This window comes from Didymosphaeria variabile (assembly GCF_027946475.1).
Source record: "Didymosphaeria variabile strain IMI 356815 chromosome Unknown scaffold_9, whole genome shotgun sequence".
In the NCBI taxonomy this organism is placed as follows: Eukaryota; Fungi; Ascomycota; class Dothideomycetes; order Pleosporales; family Didymosphaeriaceae; genus Didymosphaeria; species Didymosphaeria variabile.
In genome coordinates, this window is record NW_026611628.1 from 521,845 (window position 1) to 546,378 (window position 24,534).

Genomic DNA, 24,534 nt, shown 5'->3' on the forward strand with positions numbered 1-24,534 from the left:
CTACAGTACCTGACTCTTGTCGCAAGGCCAGGGCTGCGAAGGGCCTGCGACGGGTTTGTCATGGCATTGTCGGGCTTGCGTGGCCAAGGACGTTGATTGCACGATCTGGGCGCGCAATCCATGATAGACAGGCTCTACAGTGTTGCTTTGGGGTCTGGTCAGTATCAGCGCAGTCTGGCCAGGCGCTGGTTCATAGGGGGATGAGACGGGAGGCGCGTCGAAGCGAACGCCTCACACCGGTTGTGTTTCACAGCGTGCAGCCTGCCCAAACATGTGGCCCGCGCCGTCTTGGCGCTGCTCGGGACCTCTCGTCTATTGATCATGCGAGGGCGACGTGCTTGCAGAGGCATGCGATTGCAAATTCGGATGCCGGCTTACGTGGTGAGCGGTGCATGCGGCTGCGCCCGGCGTGTGGACGAGTGGTGATGGCGCCGCAGAATCGCTGCACCACCGATCGCTTGGCGTTGCCGAATCTAATGCGTCATCGTCCCAGCTTTGCAGACAACATCAACGACTTTTCTTGTCAGATGCGCGAGTTCGTCCTAGCATCAGTCGGAGTCGGGGGGATACATACTCATCAATAGCCGGACGGGGCGCAGCGGTAGCGAGTGCGAAAAGCTTCGTATATAGGGAGTCGCCGGTCCCATAATACCTAATTCAAGAGAAACCAAACATTCCATAAGAGAAAATGGCGGCCGTCCATGTCCTGGACGACTACTACCTCGCCATCACCTTCCTCGTTACTGTCGCCTACCAGCTTTTCTTCTTCGCCATCGCCTTCACTTTGAAATTCGACAAGCTTACCGACTTCGCTGGGGGCACGAACTTCGTCCTCTTGGCCATCCTCACTCTATCATTCAGCGAAAATAGAGGCGATGCGCGCAACATCGTGGCGTCCGTCTTCATCATGGCGTGGGCGGCGCGACTCTCCGGTTTCTTGCTCTTCAGAATCATAAAGACTGGCAAGGATGACCGCTTCGATGACAAACGGGACAAATTCTGGTCTTTCTTGGGATTTTGGGTCTTGTGCGTTGCCAAAAAACATGAGTATGTCTGAATGCAGCTAATCGTTTCGCAGCCAAATGTTCTGGGTCTGGACATGCTCCTTGCCCGTTACCATTTTGAACTCGCCCAAAGTCACGCAATTCAGGCAGCCTGGCTTCGGAACCGGATGCGATATTGCAGGAATCGTCTTGTTCGCCATCGGATTTATCATGGAGAGTGTTTCCGACGTGCAAAAGTACCGCTTCCGAAGCACACATGGGAGCGACGGGGAGGTTTGCGACGTTGGGTTCTTTGCTTGGACGAGACATCCAAATTATTTCGGAGAGATCCTGGTCCAATTCTGTAAGTGGAACGATGTATTTTGGAAAGTTTGCCCTGAAACTGACATGGCCAGCTATCTTCATGATCGCTGTGTCACCAGCAGCAAACGGCTACGTGCACGGCGGCCCATACTCGGCACTCTACGCATCGATATTAGGACCCATCTTCTTGACGAGTCTCCTGATGTTTCTCTCTGGCCTACCTCTACAGGAGCGCCCTGGAGCAAAGAAACGATACGAGAAGGGTATCAAGTGGCCCGAATACGAGCGCTACCTCCGCCGGACCAGCATACTCGTCCCCTTCCCACCACAGTTGTATGAAAAGATGCCGGTGATCTTGAAACGAACGATATTTTTGGAGTTCCCAATGTATGTATTCGACCCCGCAAAACATGCAGATCAGAGCAAGGTGCAGGCGAATAGCGCGGAGGAAGGAAGGGTCAGACCCAGTGACGAGCAAGGTCTTCGTTCTTGACGGCGATTACGTTCTAGATAACTGCGTGGGTCGCAACAATCGAAGCATTCTCCTCCGATTCCGATCCTATTTGTTTTCGCTGTAGGGCTTACTGCTATTAGCGTGATAGCATCCACACCAGCTGGCCCGCGTTTGCGGATCCTTTGTAGGCCTGGTGGCTCATGGCAAGTGGCTGCTTCGGATTTCTGCGCGTGGGATTGGCCAAAACCGCGTGTGACGTCGACCCACAGCGCCATGTGCTCCACCTTCAATACCTTGGACCCACCTAAAGCTTGAGCTTCACCTTGGTCGCCTCAGCCTCTAAGTTTCCTTATAACGCGGCGTTGGCTCGCTCGTGAGTTGAGCCTCACTAACACCTGGCTTCTGTGCAGCTACCTCGAACCCGCTAGATGTGAGTTTGTGCTCCAAACATCGGACGCGCCCAGACGAAACGTCCGTCTGACAGATAGCAGCGGCACGGTCCTCACAATGCCGAATCTATTTCCTGCTCCTTCTACCTTAATTCAGGCCTTCTCAGGCTGCTCGGCCTTCTCACAGTCCGTTCCTGAAAGACCTTCGAAACGTGCATCAAAGTGGAACGCCCGACATGAGCTCTACCCAGTGTGGAGCGCCGCCGACGATGCGAAGAACAAAGCTGCGAAACTCAGCGATGCTGCCGTCGCCGAGTTCGAGAAGGCAAGCAACAAGGCTCAAGCAAAGGTTGGCGGCGTAGAGCTGTATTCGGCAAAATTTTACGCAGCGTGCACCGTGGGTGGTATCATGGCCTGCGGTCTTACGCATACTGCAGTCACCCCGCTTGATCTCGTGAAATGTCGGCGCCAGGTCGACTCGAAGATGTACAAGGGCAACTTCGAAGCGTGGGGCAAGATTGGTCGCGCTGAAGGTCTTCGTGGCGTCTTTACTGGTTGGGGTCCGACCTTTTGGGGATACTCCGTCCAGGGTGGCCTCAAGTACGGAGGATACGAGTTTTTCAAGAAGTACTATGCAGATCTCGCCGGCGAGGAAAACTTCCACAAATACAAGACCCTCATCTACTTGGCAGGCAGTGCGTCGGCGGAGTTTATTGCCGACCTTGGTCTTTGCCCGTTTGAGGCAGTCAAGGTGCGGATGCAGACCACAATTCCACCGTTCGCGTCAGGGACGTTGAATGGCATCAACACGATTGTGGGGAAGGAAGGTGTTGCTGGGTGAGTAGGCAAAGCTTAGTGAAGCTTATGTGAAGCGTCTCGACTTATCAATGTCCAGATTGTACAAGGGCCTGTACCCGCTTTGGGGCAGACAGATCCCGTACACTATGATGAAGGTAGGCACATCTGTCAGTCTCGAAAGCGCAGTACTCATGTTTCATAGTTCGCCTCGTTTGAAACCGTTGTCGAAATGATCTATCACCGCCTCCCCGGTAGCAAAAGCGACTACGGGAAGGGCGCACAGACGGCCGTCTCCTTCACGGGAGGTTACATTGCCGGTATCCTCTGCGCCATTGTCAGCCATCCCGCGGATGTCATGGTCTCGAAGCTCAATGCGAACCGTCAGGCTGGAGAAAGCTTCGGAGCTGCGACGGGCCGCATTTACAAGGACATTGGATTCGGGGGCCTCTGGAACGGGCTTCCGGTTAGGATTGTCATGATTGGTACGCTTACTGGTCTGCAGTGGATGATCTATGATTACTTCAAGATCTTTATGGGATTGCCGACGACTGGAGGTGCGCCGCCTCAAGAAGAGAAAGTTACTGCGAAGACCAACTGATTGTATGTTCACCTTCCATTAACTATGTAATTATGTCATGTCTAGGGGGTTGTAGATCGTGTTTGGGTCAGCCACAGTTTCCAGCTCGTTCGGCCTCAGGCAGTTGTCGGATTTGTCGTGAAAGAAGCCGAGGAGTTCGTTATAAAGTAACATCTAGAGCACCAATGCACATGTTCATTTGCATAGCTACCAAGAAGCCTCATGCAGACGTCGGAAATGGTATCCTCGTCTATCACATGCTTAGTCATTAGCTTGGGCGAATCAAGCGCGTCTTCCTTATCAGAGCCGCGCCGACTTCATCATTTCATCACCTCACGCCTACAGGTAACAACACCACCGATCCCACGCCCCGTTCCCAGTTCTTCACTATGATGCATGAGCGGAGCGGCTTGGCGGTCAGCCTTCTCGCGGATGAACCTATCTCTTCCGCCCAAGATACGGCGCCGGCGCGTTCCTTGCTTGCACTCGATCTGTTTGCGTACCGGCGCTCGACAGCATCCCGCGCCAATGGCTACTCGAGTGTTGCGTCATACGTGTAGAGATTGTGGTGCATGTGCCTACTGCCGTATCCGCCGGTGAAAGAGCAAATATAAGACGTGCGCTGCATGCTAATCTGTACTTTTGCTCTCAACGTACCCTGAAACTGACTGATCCTTGAATTCTACATCGACCTTGCTTTTTGCGCGAATTCCTCAACACCATGTCTGACGGTCCAATCCATTCTACTGGCCGCGGCGGTAAGTCGCGATTTCTCACACAACCACGGACGGACAATGGGAACAGGTACTGATGGAATTAAAAGGCGCCGGCAACATCGGCCACGACCCCGTCCAGTACCACGACGGCGCCATCGTCCGTGAAGGCATCCAAGGGCAAGGCAACGGCGACTTCTCCACCGGCCGCGGCGGCGCAGGCAACATGACCAAGTCACCTCTGATCCGGCCCGCCGACGGCAGCCCACGCACCTCGTCCGACTTCATCCCAGAGGATGCGCTGCGCAAGCCGCAGGACAACTTCCATACTGGTCGTGGTGGCGAGGGCAACGTGTACAAGGAGAAATATGGTGGGCACAGCCACTCTCCGGACAGGAAGGGCGCGATCGAAAAGGTCAAGCACGCGCTGCATCTCGACGGGAGGGATAAGAGGGAGGGATCACCTCTTGCTACCGAGACGAAGCCGGAGAATTAGGCGCAGGTTACAATACTTTGAGATACCCCGGAGGAAGCTGCACAGACAGACGTCGTTGCAATGTGAAGGGCAAACTGCCGCAAACGAAGGTACTTAGGTCTATGTAATTTCGCGCTTTGTACTACAATGCCTATTGAATCGTTTCTACGAGACGTCTACGTCGCACATGCCTCGAGTGACCCATCGAACGCGCCTGCCCCGCGCCACGTGGGTCGCGCCTGCCCCACCAAACCAACATCGCGTCATCCCTCCGCGAAAAAGTTCCCCCCAAAACATTCCTCACGGCCCAACCTCCTTGAACCTTCCAAACAACCCCAGAATGTCCAATTCACCAGAATCAGAGGCGCTCGTCCTCTCTGAAGACCCAGAGCACCCCGCAAACCACATCTGCACGCTCTGTGCAAAGTTCTACAGCCTGGGATGGGTGACGGGGACCGGCGGTGGCACGAGCATACGGCATGGAGATAAGATATTCATTGCGCCGAGTGGAGTGCAGAAGGAGCTTATGAAGCCGACGGATATGTTTGTCATGGACTTCGAGAGTAGGGAGTATTTGAGGAAGCCGCGGGTGAGTGGATAATGTTGGTGGTGGACCTTGGGGTTTCTATGCCTCGATTTGAGGCATACGAAGCTCGCATTCTTGCACTCCGCTACTGCACGGCCGGCCGCACTCCTCCTTCCTGCATATGGCTGACGATGAGGCTTCCAGGTCCACAAACCTTCCGCATGTACGCCCCTCTTCTACGCAGCCTTCAAGCGCGGCGCCGGCTGCTGCATACACACGCACTCGCAATGGGCCGTCCTCGTTACCCTGCTCGTCGAGCGCGACATTGGAACCGACGCGTGTTTCGAGATCGAGCAGATCGAGCAGATCAAGGGGATACCGAAGGGAAGGGGTAAGGTGGGCAATCTGGGATATTTCGAAAGGCTGAAGATTCCGATCATCGAAAACACGGCGCACGAGGAGGACCTTACCGAGAGTCTGGAGGCGGCGATGGAGAAGTATCCGGACACATATGCGGTGCTCGTGCGGCGGCATGGTATCTACGTATGGGGCGACAATGTGCATAAGGCGAAGACGCAGTGCGAGAGCATCGATTACATCCTGCAGCTCGCTGTGGAAATGAAGAAGCTCGGGTTGCCGTGGACAACGAATTGAATCAACGCCACCGATTTTCGGCTTCAAGAACCCGATGGGGGCCTTTTCGCTCCAGTCCAGTCAATATTAGCGGCACCCAATTGCCCCCTGTGTACTGATGGACAGATTCTCACAGCCCGTTTCCCGTATAACATCGCTAACCCATGCCAAATCGGAAAACTTGTTATCTATCGGTGCTACGAGCCCTCGCCACTTGATCGCGCTGCGCGACTGCGTCCGTTCTCTCAAAAAATTACGCCAACATTGTCTCATGAAGACCAGGACTTGACTACTAGCTCCCTTTATTGAAGAGTATTGCTATACCGGCGCGGTTGTGCCTTGCTCTTTCAAGACGGCTTCTCGACGAAGCCATCCGAATACGATAGAAAGCAAAAACGACCTCCTCGTGATTCGAGTCACAGTGTCTAGCTTTGCTACTTCCAATCAACATACATAAACCAATACGAAGACATGAATGCACGCGGGAGAACCTGGAGCCGAATCGTCATCTTCCCCGACCCCGCTTCTCAGCCTTGTTCACGAAAAGCGACTTCCTTACAACACCGTCTATCCCCTTCACACCTGAACATACTAAAATGGCACAAAATAGTTCCGCGGATTCTGCGTCTCCATCTCCATCATCCTCAATCATCTCGGACCTCAGCTACATTAAGGCCCAGAATCGGGGGCCAATAACGTCACTATTCGCTCCTCCATCATCATGCACTAAGACACTCACTACTAATCAGCCGTCTGCGAACACACTCTTAACCTGGTTGTTCTTCGGGCATTTCGATGACCCATACTTTGACGCGTCTTGTGTGCCACAAGGAACATTGGCAATGCGGGATTTGGTAAATAGAGATAGCTGGGAGTCATATTACTGTGAGTATATCGCTGATGTCCTTAGCACTCCACTAAATTGCCAACTGGTAGATAGTCCTGCTATATGCCCTTCTGGGTGGGATACGGTAACGACCTTTCAGTCCAAAGTACCAGGCGGCGATGTTCAAGTGTTTCTCCGCATAGACGCTGAGACTACTGCGGCACTCTGCTGCCCTTCGTAAGTCTTGTGGGAGGATGGTGTTACACTGTTCTGATATATCTAGTGGCTATACATATTATACCAAGGGCCACCTGTGCGCTTCGGTTGTCACCCGCAATCAACGCGTGGGATACGTCAGCCCAACGAATATTGGCAACGGCTGGGATCGAGGCTCGGTATCTACATCTACCGCGGCTTCTGAGATCACAGTCCTCGGTGATGGTGTACCGATATGGTGGCAGAGTTCGGATGAGGCAGTCCTCTCTGCTGCTGCGGCCGCAACCTCGATTGCACCCTCGTCTCCCTCTACGACAGAAACATTATCTTCGACTAGCTCGGGCCCGTCAAACAGTGTACCAGCATCACACAACGAAGGAGGCCTCTCGGGTGGCGCGAAAGCAGGCATTGGCGCTGGCATAGCGGCTTTTGCTCTGATCATTGGGATCATAGCCATATCATTCTTTCTTAGGCAGAAGAAAAGGAAATCGCCAGTCCTACCCGAGCTGGGCGGCCCAGAGCCCGTGGAAAAGTATACCTACGGAGCACGCCAGGAACTGCCCGTCCCAGCCGAGCCTGCGGAGCTAGACGCATCACCTACTCATACGGCTACCAACACACATATCAGGATGGAGTCTTGATGAAGCTTTCAAAGCCAGGTTAGACAATACATATAGAACATGACAAGATCACGCCATATATTAGAACAGTTTCAGCCCCCAAAGCTGGAAGGTGGCCCCCGGTCCAATTATCACGAACTACACTGCCTGTTCCCATTTCAGTAACTGTCCGGGCTGAGTACCCGTTGTGCTACCTCATTAACCAATGACGCATTACTTCACGTGTCGCAAGGCGTTTGCTTATTCCAATCAACTGCAGAAAAGTTTCATACGAAGACAGGGTTACATACAGGGCAATCCAGGCCACTTTGCAATATATTCTTCAGCGTACTTCAGCGCAGGCCATCCTTCTTGAATATCTCGAGGCTCTGCTGCTTCGAGATACTGAGATGGCCCAAAGCGGCTCCCCGACATCCACAACTCCGACCATCTCCGACCTGAGTATAATCCAGGCACAGAATCGAGGTCCAATTACCACATTGTTCATTCCTCCACCATCATGCACTGCGACACTTACTGACCCACAACAAAAAAAAATCCGTCATGTTCTTTGGACATGAGAATGACCCTTACTTCGACGTAGCATGTTACCCGCTCGGAACACTGGACTCGCTCGACTTGGTGAGAACTAGTGACAAGTGGGCCATGTATTACTGTAAGTATATTGCCAAATGTTCAAGCAATGAACTTATTCTATGGACATTAGACAGCCCTGCCATATGCCCATACGGCTGGATAGTAGCGACGACATTTCAGTCCGATGTGCCGGGCGGTTCGGTTATCCCTCTGGATACTCAAACCACAGCAGCGCTTTGTTGCCCAAGGTACTTCTTACAAAAGAAAACGTTCATAATGCGAGACTCTAATGTGTGCAGTGGTTTTGGCTATCTAGGTCAGGGTCATAGGTGCGTGTCGACCGCCTCGCGAGATGATCGCGTGCTGTACGTGAGCCCAACATCCAATGGTGCAGATGGCTGGATTCGCGGCTCGGTATCAACATCTACTTTGGATTCAGTGATGACCGTTTACGGCGACGGGGTCCCGATTTGGTGGCAGAGCTCTGACGACGCAATTTTGGCTAAGGCCGCTGCCGCCACGAACTCGATCTCGATTGTATCAGCTCAATCCTCTCCACCGCAGGTGTAGAGTTCAGCACAATCAGCAACACCGTCTGCCTCGAGCACATCAGCGACTGGATCAGAGTCAGGAAAGGAAGGCGGCCTTTCCAGTGGCGCAAAGGCAGGCATTGGCGTCAGTGTAGCAGTCTGTGTCCTTGGCGGCGTGCTGGCAGCTATATTTTTCTTTCTCCGACGCAGGCATAGGGAGGCACAGTCGGCACAGCCAGCACAGCCAGCACAGCCAGCACAAGTTTGGATCGGGGGCTTGGGGCCGGTGGAGAAGCCTACCAACTCTGCGCCCCAGGAAATGCCCGTGCAAGCCGACCCTGCTGAGCTGCATGCGTATCCCCAGAGAGCCACGAATATAAATACTCGGACGTTCTCCTGACCAGGCTGTGCAAATTCCAGCGCAAGGCGATAGATATAGAGCATAACAAGATCACGACGCATAATAGTTAAGAGGAGCGTGCAAAGCTCCATTTTCTCTTGTAAATAGCATAGCGCTGTCGCACATAATTTCGCGTTCAACGGCTATCGTGTGTGCAATGCATATGCCAATGTTGGGGCCAAAACATGCAAATCCATCCACGGAGTTGAGTTCCTTGACCGCCCATCGTTCGTCTCAGCCTTGTGATGAGACTTGGGCAGAACATTTAGCCAGGTTGTTTTTCTGCTGTGCCTCATGTCAGATGCGGTCACGTGATTTGACTTGGGCGCCCGGCAAACTAGCCCGAATGAAAATAGCGACGAGCTTGCGCTATCCCGCAGAGAACACAAGCTCCTACATACTAAAGGCCTATGTAGCTTTGACACTGGGAATCTTATGATAATTACTTTCATAAGTTTTGCCTAGCCTTGTATTGCTCGGTAAGCCATTGTGTTGGGGTGTGCCTGACTAACGATGCGCATTGGCTACCAAGAGACGTAATGTCACGTGCAGCTTCGGCTCCTCGCAACAGTCGTGTATGATCGTATCAACCAACAAACTGGCCACATGCATCCGATGCCTCCCCATCAAAATACTCGCACCGCACGACCTGCCCCCCTCGCGTGCTTGGAGTGTCGTCGCTCTCATCTCAAATGCGATGGAGGCTCTCCTACCTGCGAACGCTGCCGGGCTCGTGGCTACACGTGCACCTATACGCGCTCTGGACGTGGTCGTCGACGCGGCATTGCAAGTTTAGATGCCGAAGCACAATCTGCCACTTCTCAAGCGCTGCCTTATCCGTCGAGCGCCGTCGCGCAACCCGCTGTTTCTCAGAGCCTGCTTTCCTCGTTATCGACACCTGCGCAGTGGTTTCCAGACACTACTACAAGCCTGGGTGGAGAGACCAGGGCTAGCGAGAGTACTCACGATCTTCCCGGGACACCTCAAAGCGTTCCATCAGTTCCGTTGATCGCACAAGTCGGCCGCGCAACGAGTCCACAACCCGAGCGACTGCCAGCATGGGCCGACGATGAGCATTTGGTGAATCTGTACTACCTTAATTTTCACGCAAGCCACCCAATTCTACTACCAAGGACTATGTACTGGCACCAACGTTATCCTCGGTATTTGAGAGCGGTGGTGCAGCTCATTGGCGGTCACTTTTCCCTAGCTGCCTCACGAGATGGCTTACGAGAAAGCGCTGCAAGAGAGCTCCAAGAAGGGGACCAGAACACTCCCGAGATGGTTCAAGCACGGATTCTCTACACAATTGTCCTCTTCGCGCAAAATAGCTTGCTCGAAGGGCAACGAGTGCTTGATTCAGCCATCGAAAGTGCTCTTGAACTTGGCATGCACCACCGAGACTTTGCCGCCAAGCATGGCAATAATTTAACGGTTCTGGAAGAAAGCATGCGAAGGACGTGGCACGAGCTTTACGTAACGGACGGGTGCGTTGCTGCTTTGCACCGGAAGTCGACATGACGAACACAGTGGATGCCGATGTGCTGTTGCCATGCGAAGATTTCATCTATGAAGGCGGCTTGTGTACTATTCCGTCTTCATTGGACGAATTCCATCACAACATATTCGCCGAAGAGGAGAAGGTCTTCTCATCTTTCTGCTATCGCATTGAAGCTGTGCGCCTCCTCGGGCGAGTTCTGATGATCATCGGAACAGATGGCGTACACAGAGATGTTGTCCAGGCAGCTGACAATGCGCTCGCTGCTTTCATACACCATCTACCACGTTCCAAAAGTGAGGCGGAGATAGTGAGTACTTTTTGTGAACTGGACGAACAAATGTTCCAGGCCCACGCTTTGGTTCAGTACAGCACCATTCTCTTACACTTTCCTCGGGGCGATCTGATCCCCCCAGACCCGTTAACGCAACTCACGGAGGTGCCTGGCGCCAGTTGTACCAAGCTCCTCTGTCCTTGCAACCGACAACACGTGCACTCTGTCAAGGCGATCGAAGCATCGAAAACCATCTCCATGTTAGCCGCGCTGCGCAGTTCTGTTCAACGGCATAGCCCACTTCTTGTATATCCACTTGCCCTTGCAGCTGTGGTTCAGCTTTCAATCGCCGCCCTCCATGCCAAGAGCCTAAGCGGTTGTCTGGAGCAGCATTCTGACAGAGTCAAGTTGATGTTTGGAGTACTGAAGTCATTGGGAAGGCACTGGCCGGCTGCCGTTTTTATGCTACGCACATTGAAGAAGGTGGCGTCCGCGGTGTTCCGCAGTCCTCAACACGGATTCTCACATGCCGCACGCCAGGACGGATCTCTGAACAACGGGATGGATACATGCGACCAAACATGGGAGGAAAGCGAGTGGCTACACAACCTTGATTTGCGAGTCTTGAATGAGCTTCTGGACCCCGACAACGCTTCGTGAGTTGAGTACCTCAGCCACTTCCGATAACCACCTTGAAGCGCCTCGATCCTTCTCGGCTTTATGAAAAGCATGGCCTAGGCATCGTGCCATCGACCGTAAAACAATTCGCGCAGATTATCATTGGGATATATGGATGTTGCAACAAGATACTTGATAGGATCGGTATTCTTTTCATGGATTTATATCAGAGGAAACCTGATCGCGACAAGACGATCAATATATCTACTACCATTCTTCGCCCTTCAACTTCAAAGGAAGGTGCATCAACCGCTCGCCACTGGGATTTGGACGAGGTAGTTTGCCGGCACGAATGTTGATTTGCAATGATGGATTGAGCAACCTTGGCGCCGCTAGACCCGCATCACGTTCTTCTCGTAATTTCAAGAAGTCCTCCTCTTTTACTTCTTTGGAAAGATGCTTGTTCTTATCCTTGTGGTCACGCACGGTCATCCATGGGACGGCCTCACAGCGCTCAGGACAGGCCGGATAATCGTGACCTGTCCAAATTCTGACGTCTTCTGGCAGCGCAAGTAGCTTCTGTGCTGAAGCGAACAAGTTTTTGGCATTGCCACCCGGGAAGTCGCACCGCGCGCTGCCTATATCAGCATGGAAGATGGAATCTCCACAAAATACATTCCCTACACAACGATCAGCAATGTTCAAAGTCCATGGCAAGTCCATCCGAAAATACTAACCAGCGATCTTGTACCCTATGTGATCGGGAGTATGACCGGGAAGATGGATGGTGGTCGCGGTCAGTTGACCAATATGAAAAGTCTCGTCGTCTTCGAAAAGATGGTCGAACACCCCTTCGTACTCGTCGGCAGCAATGCCATACCTTGCGCCGAACAGCTCTTGGACTTGCCTAATTCGTTTCCCAATGCAGATAGGTGGTTTGGAACCTTGTTGTTGGGCGAGACGATGCTGGAGGTAAGAGGCTGCCGTCAGGTGATCAGCATGCGCATGCGTTTCCAGAATCCTCTCGATATAGTAACCCCTATCCAATATCATTGCTAGTAAGGCGTCGGCGGTTGAGGTGCTGATCGTTTGGGTTGCGGGATCATAGTCGAGCACGGAATCGATGATGACCGCTTTTTTGGTTGAAGCATCAGCAACCACGTATTGCCAAGTTTTGGTCTGCTCTTCGAACAGGCTCTCTATGACTGGTTCCTGAACCAAGGTAGACTTAGTACTATATTGTGCTCGACACTCTGGGTTTCCGGTGGATTGTAGAAACGGTCTGTCGGAGGTGGCAACACGCCGCTTCCAGATTGCAGGGAGCATAGGCTTTGCCCAGCTTCCTGACATACGTGTCGTCGGCGTGAAGGTTGTGGGACTCTCTTGATACAACGGCTGATGCTGGGTCGGTGCGACGTCGCGCTGCGAGATGCATCGTGCTGGGTTCGATGACAGTCGAATGGACTGTTTGGCGCGGGAAAGTATTTGCGAATTCATCATCTTCTGGTGTTGACGGATTGGAAAATGATCTCTGGTCGAAGGTCTTCGAGGATGGGCCTGAATCGCATCATCTTATGTACGGTATGAGGCTATCTGCAATGGGCACTGCGCAACTTTGCAGGGGTCGGGGACTCTGACGCAAAACGCCGACAACCCCTACAAGTCGCCGAACGCACTCGCAGCCACCCGCTTTACGGCCACTGCTCCCTCTCACATTGCATCGCTTTCAAAAGGCGGTTAATGCCATGGCCAAGCTTTCTTCCAATTTCCAACAGAGTTAAAAGCCCAGTTTCGTTTCTCTTTCAGAGCGAATACAACACGCGAACTCGACTTTGCCTTTCCTTTTGAACCCAAGGAGTGAAACAACCAAAATGCAGGCACTCGGCAATCGCGCAGTACTGGCAATCGGCCGGTCAGTCGTTCGTCCACACTGCAACGGAGCATCTCGGGGTCTCGCAACTGTCGCGCCCGCCACGACCACATCGCGGAACCACAAGATTGTCGTCGTAGGCAGCGGCTCGGCCGGCATCGCAGTCAGTCATCAACTCCTGAATCGAGGCAGATTCGCCAAAGACGACATCGCGATCGTCGATCCAGCTACCTGGCATGATTATCAGCCCGGTTGGACCCTTGTAGGAGGCGGATTGAAAAGCAAGAGCGACTTAAGAAGACCCATCCATGGCCTTATCGAACCAAGGCTCAAGTTCTACAACAAGAGAGTCCTTTCAATCAGCCCAGAAGAAAACTACTTATCACTAGGAGATGGGGACAGGATCGACTACGAGCAACTTGTACTTGCTCCAGGCATTACAATCGACTACAACAGTGTGAAAGGCCTTCCAGAAGCCATCGCTGATCCCGACAGCATGGTAGCCTCCATCTATAGCTTTGACCACTGCGATAAAGTCTACCAAAATATTCAACGCATGAAGAAAGGCACGGCTATTTTCACACAGCCAGCCGGCGTTGTGAAATGCGCTGGCGCGCCTCAAAAGATCATGTGGCTCGCACTCGATTACTGGAGGCAAGCGCACCTGTATAATGTCGGACCCAGTCAATCAGCAATTGATGTCACTTTTGCTACTGGTCTGCCGACCATGTTCGGTGTGCCAAAATACAGTCACGAGCTCAATAGACTGCGGGAGAAGAGAGGGGTCGAGGGACTTTTTGGGCACAACCTCGTCTCGATAGACGGTAACACTGCTACGTTCGATCACGCTGGCAAGCAGATCCAGCGCCATTTCGACTTTCTCCACGCATCGCCCAGAAACGTGCCACACGCGTTCATCAAAGAGAGCGGCCTGGGCAACGAGGCGGGTTTCGTGGATGTCAACCAGCACACTTTGCGTCATACAACCTACAACAACGTCTGGGCACTCGGCGACGCCGCGGCACTGCCTACATCGAAAACAATGGCCGCGGTAACGTCCCAGGCACCCGTCCTTACACAGAATCTCATGCTAGCTCTCGAAGGGAAAAAGCCCGCCATGGAATACGATGGCTACACATCGTGCCCGCTCTTGACGGGAGAGAAGAAGGTGATTCTCGCAGAGTTCAAATACGGCAATGAACCCAAGGAAACCTTCAACAAATGGCTCGGTATTGACCAGGGGGTTCCGCGCCGCGCATTCTATCATTTGAAAAAGGATTTCTTCCCGTGGGTTTACCGACTCCATGTGAAGGGCCACTGGGGCGGACCAAAGGGTTATATCAGGTAGATGTAGCCGAAAAGTCTTGATGTTAGCGTTCATGCGGCTAAAAATTTGGGAGCAAATCGATGTTTGACATCATGTACACTGTTGTTGACTTTCCGATCTTGGATTTGGGCAACGGAGAAATTGGAGCATTTATATTTGTACCTTCTACGAGCGGTGTGGCTTGGAATAATCCAATCGTTTCAACACTTGACTGGCGTGTCGCAGACGATGTCGATGTTGTGTTCAACTTGGAATGCAGAACGTGCAGTATTCCCGTTGATGAGCGTAGAAATCTTAGGCATGTAATAGTAGGCTACTCAGTATGACGTCCAATAAGAGTGTTCAGATATGATCTCGCGTGCAGCTTCCCTAAGACGGATGAATTTGCGGCAGTGGAAGTCATCGCGAGGGACGTAACTATCTGAAACTCTCATTGCATCAATTGAAGCGACAAAACATGACAACCAAGACTAATACGATACTAGCGGAGCGCCAGTAGGGAGCTTTTCATTTATTGTCGATATGCCTGTATGAGGGAGTGCGAAGTAGCTCTAGAGCTGAACAGCATTAAGACTGCGGCATATGCGTGATGTAGTCTTTAGCATCGAAAAATGGCATGCACGGGTAGATACAAGAGTCTATGCGTCCAATTCGAAAGAGCTCGCTGGGAAGAGCAGTGCTCGGTCTAGATCAACGAAAGCGCATAATATGACGATGCCCAGGTGTTGTAGGGGGTCAATCTGTCACCTCATCGGAAGGTCGGCCTTGATCCGCGACGTCCCGATGGTCGCCGATCGTCCAATTAGCGCGACTCTAGACCCCGAGTCCCCGATCCGACCACCATCACTCACAGACACGGAAAGACGACGCACTTTGTAAGTTGGCCACCATGGCATGACTTTGACGGATCGACATATAGACTTCGCTATTGCTAGGTTGCCAAAGTGTTCTTCATAATGACATCGGTGCCATTTGTAAGAATGCATCCAGACCGTTGGGCCTCTTTCACCTCTTTTTCATGTGATTAGATGTCATTCGTGAGGCTTCTGGTGAGTGCAGGCAAAGCGAGGCGCTTACACATTTTCATCTCGGTGCTACAGGAAAATGACGGAATCATGCCAGAATCTTGATCAGTCAGTCCCGAAGTTGTTTGGACCGAATTTGGGTACTTACACAGCTCGGGAGACTACTGCGATAGGGAAAGTGTGTGAATAATGCTGGAAGAAGTATATGATACGGAGCTTCTTATCTAATATTTGGTGATAAGAGGAACGTTGTTGTAGTTGTTGGTAAGCGAATAGGTTTGGTTTGGCAATCTTTTCAACGCATGTGTTTTAAATCGCATGGGTGATATTCCTAGAAGATGCTTAGCTTCGCCGATGCCTATGGCATGCCGGTCTCATGTTTTCCCACGATATCTCGTACCGCCCGCACGTATACAAGAGGCTCGCGACAGAAATGTGCGCCAAGATTAAGCCGAGCGGCAAGACCATCCGGAGCAAAGAATTCGAATCATGAGTCTGTTTCCGCGCTGTCATCGACGAAGCCACGCCTCTCCCTCACCCAGCGTGTGGCGTCCACTGACGAGAGTGTGACCGCGATGGCGTTACTATTGGCGGAGCGTAAATCTCTATGCCAGCGGGCACCGACATGCGCCTGAGTTTCCTCGCCTTATTGAGAGACGGCAGGATATTCTGTGATCCTGTTCGTTCCTGTTCCGAACGCTGGATGCTGAACACAGTGCCAGAAGAAGAAGACACATTACTCGCAAAGAGAAACTGCACCGGCGGCCATGTTGCTATCACAATTCCTAGCATTGCGTATGCGCATTTCCTGGCGAAACACGGTTTTAAACTGGGCGGCAGAGCGCAGAAGATTGCAACCCCCATGTCTGGTCGGATATCTCAGATGAGGTTCGAGCAGATCAGCAATCAATATTGAAGAGTCACCATTTTATCTCTGGTTGGCTGGATGGTCCATACATTTACTTTAAAGAGCGAGTGGCGGCGAGTGGAATTCATCATTGAATATGTAGGCCTCCTCCGCCCCCAAATGCGAGAAAGCATGTTATTGGTGGGCGGCAATGGAGTCTGAAGACTTTCATGACACTAGGCACTCGATAACTTTGTTTAACAAATGTTGCACCTTGTTGGGATAACATGTCACCCAGGCTCGAGCACCAAGTCTATCCCAATGCCACAGTACCCAGCCAAGGCTCGATGGAAGAGATCTAAACTTGCCTAATCACCGTTAGATCTTCGAACTCCCAATCTTCTTCCCGACCTGCAAATGCTCGCTGTCCCACTTCTTCTTCAGCATCTGTGCATGCTCTGCCTTCTCAGTGAAACCTTCGAACAGCTTTGCCCATCCGCCTCCAAGCGTACGAATGTCGACAGGCCGTCCGGTCTTAACGTCCATGTAGGTGGCTGAGCCCTTGACCTCCGCAACAATGGCCTGCTGCTTGAGGGAAAAGAGTGAAGTAGTTCCGCTGTTCCTGGTCGGCTCGATGATATCCTCTCGATAAGCCGCAATGAGCTTCTCTCAGATTAGCACCTTTATCTAATCTGGGCGCGCTTCGCTAATGGTACGTACCGAATCGGGATATTTGACCTGCCTCCGTATGTCGAGCTCGTATCGCCGTACCACGGGAATGACCGTCTTGGCGATGATCATGTCATTGTATTCCTTCTCGTTCAGAAACTCATCGTAGCTTTCCATAACCCTATGGAAGCATGCGCCTAGGAAGGTCATGTACTGAGACTGCATGACATGGCCGAACGGGTCCTGATCCTCTGCCCAGAAAACGCCGCGCTCGACCATGGTTTGAGGATCATAGCCCATGGCCTCGAGGGTTGCAAGGGCTTTGGCTCGGAGAGGAGCATACGGGTCTGTGTTCGGGTGAGGCGTCGGGGCGCTTGCCCTAGCGTAAGGCGAGTTGTAGGCTGACTCCGCCAGGTGCGACGGTCGGGGCTTCCAGCTATTATCTTCCATATTGGATTACTCGTGTTGAACGGTGCTGCGTCTTCGTCCGAGGTAAAAGTACAGTATCCAGGACCGTACCGCAGAGATAATAAGCAGTGAGCACGCTATGCACGGACCTCACCTGTGCATACGTAGTGTAGCACGCCTGACGGCCCACGCGGGCCCTTCCTCAGGTCCCCACAACATTTGAAGCCTTTCAACCTTCAAATGAAGCATCGATCCCCAACGCCAAGCCCACATTTGATTAACATGTTTCCACATGGAGGATGGTACGGCGCCCCCTTGTCCGAGGCTGACTGGGCGCAAGGCCAACAGGGCTGTGGTTGGCGCAACCTGGGCACGCAACACAGTCCACCACCCTCCGCAGAAGTAACAGAATTATAGACGTGCCCAGACTTCAGGGCTCAATTAAGCTGCATTCCATCGCAAAATTATGGAGATTCAGCCATAGCTATCGCTGCTCCAAGGTCGTATATCACACTTTCGCGGGCTGAATGCTCGTATGCGGGCACCTTGCCTGATCCTCTTTACTTTTCTTACCCTAACAGCTGCCTAGACATGATATTCGGACATGTCTTCGAAATCTCTCATCGTATGGAATCCCTCGTTAATGACGAGAATGAGCCAACATCATCAACATCACCACGGTGATGACAACTTTGATGATATCGTCCATGTCATAGCGGAATGTTATGAAGCTTTAGTATCGCACGCCCATAAAGGTCGAAAGCTTCCCCCTTCTCGTTCGTCTGGCAAGTATAACCGCTTGCTACCGTTTAGACTACAGACTATTATCGTTTGCACAAAGAATATGCCACCTCCCACAGCGCTAGATTAAGAGATTAAGAATAAACAACTAATATATTTACTATGGGTAGTAAAGTATTACCTAAAATAGGGTACTAAACTATTAAAATAAGTGAATCAGGCTAAATAGACTAATAATTCACTCCCTATAGTAAAGATATTAGTTGAATGTTCTTAATTTCTTATTCTAGCGCTGCGGGAGGTGGCATATTCTTTGCGCAAAGCACCGATAACGACTCAGTGTATTACCCTGGCCTTCAATGTGGTCGAGTACGAAGCAGTGAAGGCATGCTTCGGGCACCCGCTCTGATATTTCCACGATGAGCAACAGCGAGAGCTACTTAGGACGTTTAGGGGCTAATTACTATTAATTGTATCGCTCACATCTCCCAATCCATCTTCCCTCGGGGAAGCTTTGGCACCCCGAGGCCGCCGGAATAGTCCACAACTCAAAGACTTTGGTAAGCTCGAACATTGCATCCACGGTAGGTGATACTTGATTTTGAAAGTCTTTGAACGACCAGAAGCTAATGGGGAATCTAGCAGTGTGCGCTATAATAGATCTAAGTCTACGCGATTTTGCCCACCTACTTCTTCAGTAGTCTGCCGTTGAGGCGCCTGGAAAAGCTACCATCATGTTGATCTTGACAGGATTGGGTCTTCTATGAGCTACTGCAAACTTTCTTGGGTGTTACCAGGCTACCTTTTTGTCTAGCTGCTCATAGTTTACAAATGTCTTTGAGTGCCCACAGACTACCATATGATCATGTTGATGCAACGATCACTTCACTATCATCTGCTCATTGCCAAACAATGGTCTCGCATGTGTCGTTTCTAATTTCGCCCTCAGACAGTCAAGCTGAATACTTATCAGATTTATGCGTACCTGCTTAGTTGTGTCTGTGTAGCGAATCCACCGCCTCGATCGTCTGATTTGCTTTCGTCAATGACATCAAGGATTCCGACATATTCCTGGGTGTTGCGGAGATTCTACGTCTGGGCCATTGTGAAGCGCAACTTTGCAGAGTTCTTGTGCATGCTGTGGATCAACTGGAAGATTGCTTACAGATCAGCAATGAAGGCTATGGCGACGGTCACGCAAGGGAGTCAAGGGACCCAGAACAAAGGACCCAGAACAAAGGATCGCATGGCTCTCCGAGTGACCTGACGTTCAGATTCGCCTACAAACGGCTTCATGACAGAAAACGTGGTGGTCTCGCGCGATAGGGAACAATGGACAGTTTACCACAATTCTCCATAACTCAGATGATGGAATTCTTCTGGGAGGTGACCCACATCTTCTAAGCTTGGATTCGAAGAGGAGTAACAGGGGTCACACCGTGAAAGTAAATATTGATATATCGGAGTGCAGTGACGACGACATTTCGACCATCTTTCTCGGCCCCGACTAAGCACGAACACCGACGGCCCTAGATACAAAGGGTAATGGCTTTCGTGTAACGGCGGCATTTTAGAGGTGGTGCTGTGAGGGGTTAATTAAGATGCGGTACGGTCCGGGGGTACCTGCATCCTCGGGCGCTCGCGCTGAGAAAATTCCGATGTGGGGTTCCTAGAGGGGGTGATTTGGTGCCGATCTTGTGCGAGATGGTGATTTAGTGACGATCAGTGAGATGCGGTAGGTGAGTAAGGAGAGCGGTATATATAAGTTGTGCTGGTTATGTATGCGGTGATGTGAGATAGTGTTGTTTGGGAAACGAGCTCGGGCGCCGTTCTCTTTCCATTCTCATCACTGTGCAGTATTACTTCGCTATTTGCTCCTCTCTTTACTCGAACTTGTGCCACACGAAGAGCATCACGGACGAACGATCATGCACTTTTATATTCTCACACCCGCCGTCTTTTTCGTGATCGGAGCTCTGAGACTGTTTATAGTACGTCGCATTCCCTTCTCTAATCCCTTCTGACTCAACATACGTTCAGGTCTTCATCCAGCGAGCGAAGAGCCCCCTCTGCCGTCTCCCCGGCCCCTGGTACTCGAAATGGACATCCCTAGTGTTGACCTACCACTGGCTTCGCGGCCAACGAGCAGCATACGTTCAACGACTGCATGAAAAATATGGTCCGTATACACACTCCACCCATCCATATAACCAAATGAAACAGGAATTGAAGCTCACCATTCGTAACAGGCAGAGTAGTGCGCCTCGGACCGTACGAAGTCGATTTTTGTTCTATATCCGGAGCCAAGCGAATCCACTCGTTCAATCGACCATTCCTGAAGTCCCAAATGTACGACATGTTTCGCAGCGGCAACGGTTCATACAATATCTTTAGCACTCGCGACCTGGATTTCCACGCGCGACATCGCCGGCTCCTCTCCGGGCCGATTTCAGAGGCCAACTTGAAGAGTTTCGAGCATATCGTACAGGCACGAGGAGATTTGGCCGTTGAGAAGATTGGGCTGGCAATGAAGAGATACGGAGCGGCGGATGTGATGAAATGGTGGATGTTCTTCAGTACCGATGTCATTGGAGAGTTGACTTTTGGGGATAGTTTTCGAATGTTGGAACAAGGCAAGGTAGACTCACCTGCCCTTAGGGGGACTAGAAGTCTTACTCGGGCATCGGCTAACGCATCGTTCCGCCAGGTAAACCAATACGCACGCGACCTTCAGAAAGTAGCCGTCCAAGGCGGTATTCGCGTTGCCTTCCCCAAAGTCGTAAAGCTTGCATCGTATCTCCCACTTCCGCTCTTCAGCGAGACCTATGCCGCGTCGCAACGGATGCGCTCCTACGCCGAAGAGTCCATCCGTCGCTACGAAAGGATGGTAGCAGCGGAGCCGAACAACCCCAAACCTACACTTTTCAGCAAGCTTTTCAAAGCTGGTGAAGAGACAATGTCCCCGCCTGAGCTCGTAGCCGATTCGCAGGCCTACATAACTGCCGGCAGCGATACGACGGCGCATAGCTTAACGTATCTGACGTGGGCGGTCTGCCGAGATGAGAGTATCAAGCCGAGACTTGTTAAGGAACTTGAAACTCTGCCCGATGGATATCGGGATGAGGATCTGAAAGTGCTACCGTACTTGAACCAGGTCATTCAGGAAACGCTGAGATTGTATGCTGCTGCGCCGGCGTTGTTGCCGAGAGAGATACCAACAGGTGGATGCGAGGTTGATGGTTACTGGATGCCTGGCGGAACGGTGGTTCAAACTCAGGCATACAGTATGCATAGAGACCCTACAGTGTATTCGGAGCCTGAACGGTGAGTCCGCTTTCCAATGCGCTGATGGACCAGAAAGCTCATTGTGGGAAAAGCTTCAACCCCTCGAGATGGGAGTCGCCCTCGAAAGAAATGAAAGATGCTTGGATGCCCTTTGGCGGTGGAGCTCGAAGTAAGTCGTCCGATGTTTGCGGCATAACATGCAATTGACAAATGTGACAGTCTGTATCGGACTACATCTGGCCCAGCTGGAGCTTCGAATTGCGACTGCGAAGTTTTTCCGGGCATTTCCAAATGCGAAGGTGTCGAGACTGGATGGATTTAACAATGATGATATGGAGCAGGTTATCTACTTTCTAATGTACCCCAAAGGAAAACGTTGCCTCATCCAAGCGTTATAAGCGCCCTAGCGGTTATCTCATAGGTCAGACGCTCTGCTGCACGGGCCGGCTATCACACAGGCCTCCTATCGTTTGCAGCGCGTCTGAGGGACAGTTGCAGCCATTTTAGTGTGAGATTAATTTTAGAACCTTAGAATCACACTTTTTTATATAAAGTACTTATCTACCACTATTATTTTATAATATTCTTATTTCTTTATATTTATTATTATGGAAAACAAGCTTAGTAAATAAGCTAATTAATTAGAATTACTATATAGGAGATTATACTAGATTAATAGTATATATAAGTGCTTATAACTTAAAATTCTAGTCTAGCTCCGTGCACGGGCCACCCTTAGTCACCTTCTTAGTTTATATAAAGTACTTAGGAATAGTATCTAGCTTTAGACGTTAAATCTTCCTACTATAAAACTACTTCTAGTAATATATAGATAATATATATAACTTAAAATAGGCCCTTACTTATACTAAGTATTCTTATATAATTAATTTAATTAATTATATATATATTTCTTTAACTAGCCTTTATTTTATAATTACTTAAGCTAGGCTTAGTTATTTCTAAAGCTTTTACTTTAATATACCCCTTAGATAAATATATACTATTAGGTATTACTTATCTACTTAAAGTTTTAGTATAAAATATTTATTAGCTTAGTTATAGAGATAGTATAGTATTTACTTAAAATAGTATTTTATTCTATTATAATTTTATTAGCTAAGTAACTATAAGATAAAAGATAATAATTACTTAGTTATTAGGTAATAAAGTAAATAAATATACTTTAGTTACTTAGTAAATAAAAGTAAGAGTATACTAGCCTAAGAATAATAAATAAATTTTTTACTAAGAATTTTTTTAATTTTACCTTTTTTTTACTAAGATTAATAGTATTATCTCTCTTCTATAGGTCTTTTCTTATTAATTATAAACCTTAAATTTAGGAGTAATATACCTATTTTAAAAAGTAGTAAGAACTTATACTTTAAACTCTACTAGTTAAAGGCTATACTATATTTACTAATCTAAACTAACTAAATAGATAAGCTAAAATAGTTAAAACCTATAGTAATAAAAAGAGCTTAAGAACTCTAGCTTCTATTAATAAAAAAATATATAGTATATAGAGCTCTATAACTAAAAAGGGCTCTAATATAAATTTTTTTATATACTATAATTCTAAGTAGTACTCTAGCTAAGTATAAACCTAGATACTTAAAGAAGAATAAGAATAAGAGTAAATTTATTAAGGTAATTAAAGAGTAGAATAATAAAAATTTCGAGCTAAGTATTATAGGTAGAGCCCTATAAAGAAACTTAGTTCTAGACCTTATTATATAGACCCTATAACTAGTAAGGGTTTAAAAAAGTATATAAGCTATCTTAAAAGACTTACTTTTCTTTTTATTAAATCTATTTATACTTCTATTTTACTTAGCCTACTTAGCTAGGTACCCCTAATAGTAGATTTAATTAATTTCTTCTTTTTTAGTAGCTTATAAAGCCCTATAGATAAGGTTAAGCTATAACTTAAGTTATTTTAATAAAACCTCTAGAGAGTAATTAAGTAGAATCCCTAATAGAACCTTAATAAAATTAATATAATAATAAAGAAAGCCTATAACTCTCCTAATAATAAAGTAGTTATAATAGTAGCTACCTAAGCCTATAAACTAAAATATAAAGGTATTCTAGAAGTAAATATAAGGCCTACCCTAATTAGAAGCCTTTTTTTTTTTTTTTTTTTTTTTTTTAGAGTAAAGCTACTATTATAACTACCTAATAGTAAAGAAATAGCTAGTTAGTACTATATATTAACTATAAACGGCTCTCTATTATATTCTATATATAATAAGGGAAAAAAGAAATAAGAAATAAAAAAGGTATAATTTATAAAATTCTAGCTTATTAAGGTAGTTTACTAAGGCTTACTAGCTTAATAGTTTCTCTACTACTACTAAAAGGTCTAACTAAGAGTGCACTTTTTAGTTAGGCTAATACTAAGTATATATTTATATAGAGGTCTTATAATATTAAATTAGTGAAAGGAGATAATAGAGAGGCTCCTACTATATCTATTAAGTACCTTAGTAGTAGTAATATCTAGTTATTAGAAAGTAACTTATAAAATAACTAAGTAGAAAAGGTATATAATATTTTAAGTAGTAATAGATATTCTATTCTATCTATAAATATTTCTATAGTAACTAGATAACTAATTAAAGGTAAAGGCTTTAACCTAACCTATAAAAGTAAAAACTTTATTCTAATTAGCTAAGTAGTTCTAATAGGCTACTAATAAGACTAGCCTATAAGTATTATATACTACCTTAGACTCTAATAAACTCTTATACCTAGTAAAAGAATACTAAAGCTTATAATTCTAGAGAATATATCTATAGAGCTTATTAGTAAGTTAAGTGTATAGTTACTATATAAGGTGTTACTAACTAATTATATAGGCAAATTGCCCTAGTAGGTATATAAAAATAAAAACTTAGCTAGTATTTTATTTACTTTATAACTTACT

General features: G+C 48.9%; 8 protein-coding genes across 8 annotated transcripts; 6 read left to right on the forward strand and 2 right to left on the reverse strand.

Annotated features, from left to right (window-relative positions):
• Positions 1-688: 688 nt before the first annotated feature.
• On the forward strand, positions 689-1,800 carry N0V89_011476 (uncharacterized protein; the record flags this gene model as incomplete). Its single annotated transcript, XM_056220207.1, has 3 exons — positions 689-1,026; positions 1,079-1,347; positions 1,400-1,800. 3 exons carry the CDS (start codon positions 689-691, stop codon positions 1,798-1,800), a joined length of 1,008 nt encoding a protein of 335 aa, XP_056065510.1.
• A 161-nt stretch (positions 1,801-1,961) lies between these two features.
• On the forward strand, positions 1,962-3,546 carry PIC2_2 (Cu/Pi carrier; the record flags this gene model as incomplete). Its single annotated transcript, XM_056220208.1, has 4 exons — positions 1,962-1,968; positions 2,246-2,987; positions 3,046-3,103; positions 3,151-3,546. The coding sequence occupies 4 exons, from the start codon at positions 1,962-1,964 to the stop codon at positions 3,544-3,546; spliced, it is 1,203 nt and encodes a 400-aa protein (XP_056065511.1).
• A 700-nt stretch (positions 3,547-4,246) lies between these two features.
• N0V89_011478 (uncharacterized protein) lies at positions 4,247-4,734 on the forward strand (the record flags this gene model as incomplete). The annotated part of the gene is made up of 2 exons (XM_056220209.1): positions 4,247-4,283; positions 4,349-4,734. 2 exons carry the CDS (start codon positions 4,247-4,249, stop codon positions 4,732-4,734), a joined length of 423 nt encoding a protein of 140 aa, XP_056065512.1.
• A 319-nt stretch (positions 4,735-5,053) lies between these two features.
• Positions 5,054-5,893, forward strand: MDE1 (Methylthioribulose-1-phosphate dehydratase; the record flags this gene model as incomplete). Its single annotated transcript, XM_056220210.1, has 2 exons — positions 5,054-5,302; positions 5,444-5,893. 2 exons carry the CDS (start codon positions 5,054-5,056, stop codon positions 5,891-5,893), a joined length of 699 nt encoding a protein of 232 aa, XP_056065513.1.
• Positions 5,894-11,697: 5,804 nt separating this feature from the next.
• On the reverse strand, positions 11,698-12,780 carry N0V89_011480 (uncharacterized protein; the record flags this gene model as incomplete). Its single annotated transcript, XM_056220211.1, has 2 exons — positions 11,698-12,110; positions 12,168-12,780. The coding sequence occupies 2 exons, from the start codon at positions 12,778-12,780 to the stop codon at positions 11,698-11,700; spliced, it is 1,026 nt and encodes a 341-aa protein (XP_056065514.1).
• A 521-nt stretch (positions 12,781-13,301) lies between these two features.
• Positions 13,302-14,648, forward strand: N0V89_011481 (uncharacterized protein; the record flags this gene model as incomplete). The annotated part of the gene is made up of 1 exon (XM_056220212.1): positions 13,302-14,648. The coding sequence occupies one exon, from the start codon at positions 13,302-13,304 to the stop codon at positions 14,646-14,648; it is 1,347 nt and encodes a 448-aa protein (XP_056065515.1).
• Positions 14,649-16,877: 2,229 nt separating this feature from the next.
• Positions 16,878-17,618, reverse strand: N0V89_011482 (uncharacterized protein; the record flags this gene model as incomplete). Its single annotated transcript, XM_056220213.1, has 2 exons — positions 16,878-17,162; positions 17,220-17,618. 2 exons carry the CDS (start codon positions 17,616-17,618, stop codon positions 16,878-16,880), a joined length of 684 nt encoding a protein of 227 aa, XP_056065516.1.
• Positions 17,619-20,664: 3,046 nt separating this feature from the next.
• Positions 20,665-22,000, forward strand: N0V89_011483 (uncharacterized protein; the record flags this gene model as incomplete). The annotated part of the gene is made up of 3 exons (XM_056220214.1): positions 20,665-21,641; positions 21,695-21,771; positions 21,822-22,000. The coding sequence occupies 3 exons, from the start codon at positions 20,665-20,667 to the stop codon at positions 21,998-22,000; spliced, it is 1,233 nt and encodes a 410-aa protein (XP_056065517.1).
• Between the last annotated feature and the right edge of the window lie 2,534 nt (positions 22,001-24,534).